This window comes from Zingiber officinale, chromosome 10B (assembly GCF_018446385.1).
Source record: "Zingiber officinale cultivar Zhangliang chromosome 10B, Zo_v1.1, whole genome shotgun sequence".
Taxonomy (NCBI): Eukaryota; Viridiplantae; Streptophyta; class Magnoliopsida; order Zingiberales; family Zingiberaceae; genus Zingiber; species Zingiber officinale.
In genome coordinates this window covers 13,166,904-13,174,137 of record NC_056005.1, presented here as the reverse complement: position 1 = coordinate 13,174,137, position 7,234 = coordinate 13,166,904, and the positions used below count along the sequence as shown (strand labels likewise).

The window sequence follows — 7,234 nt, the reverse complement described above, 5'->3', positions numbered from 1 at the left end:
TTTTTTTCAACCAATCTGGTCGACTTAATTTAATTAACCAATACACTTATCTTTCTTGGAGGACTTAAAACTATTTTTTTATATTCAAATTCACTCCAAATATTCAATAAAGTAAAAAAAGAAATAAATGACTAAATTTCAATACGCTTTAAACAATATATAAAGATTATATTTAAAGGGAATTATAGTCAAATTATAATTATTAAATTACTATTTTGAGAGAGATAAACTGGTTTATAAACAAATTTTAGAATAATATATTTGGAAAAAATAAAGACTGAAGTGAGAAATATAGGGGGAAATGCATTTTGATAAGTTAGGTGTCAAATTTTGCTTAACCCTACAAAGTGTAGGATAGTGTTCCAAAGAAATGTCCAGTGATGATTAAATATAACAAATATACTGATAAATCAAAATGGAAAATGCCAGACAATTAATTATCAAACATTTAAAATGCAGGTTCCACAAAATATGGTCACCTTGAGTCACAGCACAAACTTAACGGTCAATACTTTTTTTTTTTGAACAAGCTGTTTAATAAAAGTTAACAAAGAGTCATTTTTAAGCCAACAGTTTAATATAAAAATAGTATATATTTAATAAAGTTGTAAGTGGGCAATAAAGAAAAGTTAGGTTAATATTTTGTCAACTAATTTTCTACACAAATATTCCATACATTTGGACCAACAAACCAAATACTCCCCGTTGAAACCAAGTACCAGTGTTTATCCATTTATGACTCACACTCTCAGCTAATTGTATTTATGTTCTACTCATGATTTTGTAAAACTAGTAGCGGTGTATATATGTATATTTCTCTGTTTATTACGTTATCTAAGTAGACAATCACCATAAAAAGGGGAAAAAACAATGAAAAAAAAGAAGACCAACCGCATCAGCAGAACAATTCTATTTTCTAATATGCCAAAAATGTCAATGCAATGTGAGAATAGTAGAGTTTGACATCATGACAATCTTACAGCGCGACTTAAAGTAAGTTTTCACTTAACATGAAAAAAATAAATTTTCGTGTAGATTACGCAGAATGAGAGATCAAGAGCTCACATCATTTCCGTTGACATTGTCAGTGGATTGTGGAATAATTATTAACTCTATCCTCCTTGGAAGATCCTTCGGCCGACGACGTGGTAAATTGGGGCACTGAGAAACGACGACCTTCGAGAGCTTAGGAAAATTATCTTTGAATTTGCACAGCATGTTCAAATCAGGCATGTCTTTGATCGTAAAAGTCTCCAGAGACAGAAACCCCTTCATCATGTTCTTCAAGTTTCTCAATCTCTTCATCCCTTCTATATGCAAGTGCTTGAGCTTAGGTAGCTGCCCAAGCGACGGCAAGGATTCACACTCTCCTGAGCAAGATAGCCTCACCATTTCTAGACTTGGGAAACCACTGTTCTCCAGCCAATTTGGAAATTTGCTTCCGGGATAATTCAAGATCCACAGGCATTTGAGATACTTATATGGCTGTAATCTCTCAGCAACTTCCTTGCAGATATTCGCACCATGTTGCACATTAGAGAAATTCACACCGGGTTGCACGCTAGAGGTGGCACCGCTCCATCGCAGCATCAGCTTGTCAATCCGCTTCTCTCCCAAATTAGCTTCACTAGCGTCACTTGCATTGGTAACGTTTTCAAGCTTGCAGATGCAGAGCTCTCCTCGAAGATCCAAGTTCTTTAACTCCTTTAGGTTGCAGCCAACCCCATCCACATTGGTCACAGTGAATCTTGACAATGTCATCAGAGAAGTCAAGCGATCAATTCCAGTAGGCATGCGCCTCAAATCGTTAATCTGTTCCCAGTCAAGATGCAAACCCAGATGCCTTAGGTTGACTAACTTACTTGTCCCTTCGGGTAACGAGGAAAGGTTGGAGCAAAAATTGAGCTCCAAAGTCTGCAAATTGTACAGGTCTTCCACTGACTCCGGCAGTTCTTCGACATTGGTTTCAGAAAGGCCAAGATATCTCAGGTGAACTAGCTTGCCAACTGAATCTGGCAATTTTTCTATGCCACTGTTGCTCAGATCCAAAAGCCGTAGGTATTTTAATTTGCCAAACAGATCTTTTGGAATCCCGGCCACATCTATCTTAGATTCATTGCACAATTTCAGCGCCCTCAAGTGCTCCTGATGGTATATTTTCTCAAACATTATTGGGACACGTTTTCTATGAAGTAATGATGAATAACGAAATTGTCCGGATGAAGGATTCAACTCATTGTCTTCCATAATCAGTAATTCATTATTAGACAGTAGGCGTGCAAGATCATGGATCAGGTTGGGCATTGTGTACTTGCATATAGTTCCATTCGAACAAGGCTTGGTGGAGCGTTCGAAGAATGACATCCACAGAAGGTAGTCAAAGAGCCTGCTACCAATGGCTTCCGGTGGTCGCCTTCCATTTTGCTGAATCAAACCTTCTGCTATCCACATCCTGACCAGCTGATCTTTGTCAAACTCAAAATTATCTGGAAAAATAGAGCAATAAGTAAAACACTGCTTCAGTTGGTAGTTCAAGTGATGGTAACTTATCATGAGACTCGGCAAGATTGGACGAGTGCTAGAGTTTGCCGAGCCTTCCAGAGCTAGCATTTCATTGAGGACGATCTCCCAGTTGTCAACATTACTTTCGGATCTCAAGAGTTTGCCCAGTGAGATTGTGGCAAGAGGCGAACCTTGGCACCTCTCCACTATTCTTTCACCAATGTCTTTTAATTGATCAACGTCCTCTTCAGCTTGGGGAAATGCCAAAGCAGTAAACAATTTTAGGGAATCATCCATCTCGAGACCCTCTAAATGCAAAGGCATAGTGGCCACCAGCCTCGATACTCCTTCGTTTTGAGTCGTAATCAAAACACTGCTTCCTTTTGCTCCCTTCAGCAGAGGAAGGCGCAGAATTTCCCAGAATTTGAAGTCTTCTGCCCAAAAGTTATCTAGCACGAGCAAGAATTTTTTGTCCTTCACACATTTCTTGAGACAATCTTGCAGGTGGTTTAGGCTTGGAAGCTTGCAAATTTCCCCAGTTATCCCCTCTATGATCTCTTTAGTAGCCCTTGCTGTGTCACACACTTTTGGCAAGGACACCCATATCTTCATTTCAAAGTGCCTGTCGACACCGCTGAGAGATCCACTGGGGTTTGGGGAAACCTCCTCCCGATCTCTCCAGAAATGATTGAAGACCAATTGGGCGAGTGTGGTCTTACCTATTCCGGCGATGCCGTAGATGGCAATCACACGAAGAGGCAAGTCCGAATCTACTTTCAGGGCGGCCACAATCGAGTCGCATTGTTTGCTTCTCCCGACGACTTTCGATACATCCAAAGATGCAACGGCCGGAAAAAAGACCGCCATGTTCGAGCCCTCGTTTCGCTGTCTCCCATCTGAGGGTTTCAATTGAAGATTCTTCCGCCTCTTGTAGATCTCGTCGAGTCTACTCTGGATCTTGACAATCTCCGTCGCGATGTTGTAGCGCCTGACGAGACGGGTGTCGACGCCGAGAGATGGGATTGGGACGTCGTACCAGGATCGCTTCCGTTTGCGGGAAGGAGCTTCCTTGGCGTGCTTGAAGACGTCGACATGGGCCCGGAAGCCGTCGAGAAGGTCGTCGGCGTCGAAGCCGACAGTCTTCAGCTCGCGGAGCCAGCTCTTGACGGATTCGTCCTCGATGTGGCGGCGCTCTTCTGCATCAACGAGGAGGGATTGGATCCGCTCGTGGGTTCTCCGAAGCTTAGCGATCTCATCCTCGACGCCTTGGAGGAGGGAGACCTCGGAGCAGGCCTTAGTGAGCAGAAATTCGACGACCTTCTTGACCAACTCCGGGAGGCCGAGGTGTTGGAGGAGGGCGATCCAATCCATGGCGAGGGTTGAGGGGTGGGAGATGAACGAGATCAAAGAAAGGAAAGAAATAAGCAGGAACGACGCGGCTTGACTCCACTTCAAAGTATAAGTCTACGATCTACCAGTGCGACGTGCGAATAAATTAAAGGGACAGGAACGTGCGAGGAAACGGGAACGGAGGAATTTATTGAAGAATGCAACTAAACTTTTAAATTTATTAAAAAAACATATATTACTTTAATAGTTATCAGAGGACGCGTCATTTTGAGGACAACTCCTTATAATATTAAAAATACATTGGAATTGAAATAGGTGTAATCAGAACTCTCTAAGTATATCAATGAATTTTCGTCAAAATCCACTGATGAACCTAGAGAGCTCTGATTATACCCATTTCAATTCTTCTAGATTTCTGAGATTACAAGGAGTTTAAATATGATATCCATTATTTATTTCAACTTTTCAGAGTTATTAACCTGTAAAATGAAAGAATCGTTAAAAAGTCTCACGTTAGGCCTAATATATAATCATAGCATGCCCAACATGGGTCTTTTTGACGATTTTTCCTTATTATATATTAGCATCTATAAAAAGTCGAAATAAATAATAGAAACCATATTTGAACTCCTTGCAATCTTAGAAACTCATAGTAACTGAAATAAGTGTAATCGAAGCTCTCTAGGTCCATTAGTGGGTTTCGACCCAACGTGGGCCTTTTTGACAATTCTTCCTTATTACATGTTAACATCTATGAAAAGTTGAAATAAATAATGGATATCATATTTGAACTCCTTGCAACCTCAGAAATCCATAAGAACTGAAATGAGTGTAATCGGAGCTCTTTAAGTCCATCAGTAGATTTTGACAGAAACTCACTGATGGATCTAGAAAGCTCCAATTGTATCCATTTCGGTTCTTATGGATTTCTGACGTTGCAAGGAGTCCAATGGTGCTATCTATTACATATTTCGGCGTCTCCAAATGTATTGAAATATTATCGAAAAAAACTAGCTAAAATATAAACTAATTCATATCAAGCTCACATTAGGCCTAATATTAAATTATATCACGTCCACGTGACTCTAAATTTTAATTACATAAGGACTCTTATATATTGCTTTGGAGAAGGGATTTTTTTAGATATTACTTTTGCTTATGTGATTCTTGCATTTTTGAATTTGACATTTGGTTACTACAAAATTAGAGAATAAACATACTTTCCTTAATTAACTATAAATTCAAGTATTATCTATATACAGTTTGAAAATATAATATTTTGCAAGAAAAAAATAATTTTATTGAAAAGGAGACACTTCATTTGGTTGGATTCATTTCACAAGTTGTTTATCATATTTGCACGTTAGAATTGAAGGAATTGTTGAAAAGGTTTCTAGAGAAGAGTCTGAGCAATATTTCCATAGTCATCCTCGAAGAAGTCAACTTGGAGCAATTGTCTGCAAGTAGGTATGTTTTATTTATCTTTATTTTTTTTTTCATGTATGGCAATAGAAAATTATATTGTCCAACGTGGGCTTGATATGGAATGATTTTAAGTCTAATATGACCCTAATTCCATATCGAGCCTAATATGGGTATTTTTAACAATTCTTGTTTATTACATTTTAAAATCTCTGAAAAGTTGAAATAAATAATGGATAGTATATTTGAATTCATTGCAACCTTAGAAATCCATAAGAACTGAAATGAGTGCAATCAGAGCTCTCTAGGTCCATCAATGGATTTTGATCAAAACGTACTTATTGAAGCTAGAGAGTTCCGATTGTATCCATTTTAGTTCCTATGGATTTCTGAGGTTGTAAGGAGTTCAAATATAATATCCATTATTTATTTAGATTTTTCATAAATGTTAACATGTAAAATGAAATGAATCGTCAAAAAGGACCACATTGGGCCTGATATGATTTCATATCAGACCCAACGTAGGCCTTTTTAATGATTCTTCCTTGTTACATGTTAACAACTCTGAAAAGCTAAAATAAATAATGGATATCATATTTAAACTCCTTACAATCTCAGAAATCCATAAAAACTGAAATGGGTGCAATCGGAACTCTTTAGGTCCATAAGTGGATTTTGACCGAAACTCACTGATGGATCTAGAGAACTCTGATTACACTTATTTCAGTTCTAGTAAATTTCTGAGATTGCAAAGAGTTCAAATATGTTATTCATTGTTTATTTTGACTTCTCTAAATGTATTAAAATGTTATTAAAAAATCAACTAAATCTTATGTAATATTATTCATATGTTATGCATGTCTGCAAAAAAATAAAGAAGAAAGAGAAGAGAGAGAAAAATAGTAGAAAAAAATGATAGAAAAAATTAGATTGTCAGGAGGGTAAAATAAGAATTGCACTTATAAATATGTTTCTTTGGTAAATGTTAAAGTAACATGCGCTATTTCATAAATTGCTGTTTGAAATTTGTTGACGAGCCAATTAATTATACAAATCCAGTTTTCGTAGGCATTGGCAGTAGCTAAGTGCGATTCAATGAATTTTCTTTAGTAAAAAGTGATTACGTTCGATCCATTTTCAAATTATGCGAAGCACGGCCGTCAAATAGCTATAAGTTCAACATTTGGTTCGTCACACTCTGCTCATCTGTTTTTCATTGTTAGTACAACACACATTTTTCAGCTAACAACTCATCTTTCTCCGGATCACCCCTCATGAATCTATACAATTTCCGTACCGTTTTCCTTCTGCCCAAATGGATGAATTCAACAAAACATGTGTTCCTATTTTCAGTCTTCAGCTTACACCAACACTACAACCTTCTTTTTCTTTTTGTTCCCCCTAATTTGACAAGACATGTCAGACCAGACGAATGGGTTGGACCATCAATCTTAGTTTGACCCAATACAGTTTTAGTTGTGTGCAGTATGTTAGTGCATCAAAATTTGGGCCGAGCTGTGCTGGGCCTGACCTAGACAATAGGCCAAATTGGGCAATAAATGCTCAGCCCACCTCCGCCGGTGCTGGACTTGAACACTGTCAAGCACGACCTAGCGTTGAATCGAGGCCGTACTTGTTTAGAAGTTATGAATATTTTTAATAATAAATAAATCTGTAAAAACAAAAAGTAAATTCTCTCCACTTTAAAAAACTACTATTTGATAGACCTTACTTGACAATTATCAAATTAATATAAAAAAATATTTATTATAAATGTCAAAATAAATATAAATCATCTTTTTTTTCTTTTTTTTTATAATTTGTAAAATTCTGTATTCTTTCTAGTTTTTCAAAAATTTTATATTATTTATGTTATTTATAGATTTTTTTTAAAAAAAATATTTTTGGTCTAATAGCGTGTAGGTTCATTTTCTTTTTATACCAAATATCCATTTACACT

General features: G+C 37.1%; 1 protein-coding gene across 1 annotated transcript; it reads right to left on the bottom strand.

Moving 5' to 3' along the window:
* Nucleotides 1-1,053: 1,053 nt before the first annotated feature.
* Nucleotides 1,054-3,873, bottom strand: LOC122028949 (putative disease resistance RPP13-like protein 1). The gene has a single exon (XM_042587921.1). It carries the CDS (start codon nucleotides 3,871-3,873, stop codon nucleotides 1,054-1,056), a length of 2,820 nt encoding a protein of 939 aa, XP_042443855.1.
* Between the last annotated feature and the right edge of the window lie 3,361 nt (nucleotides 3,874-7,234).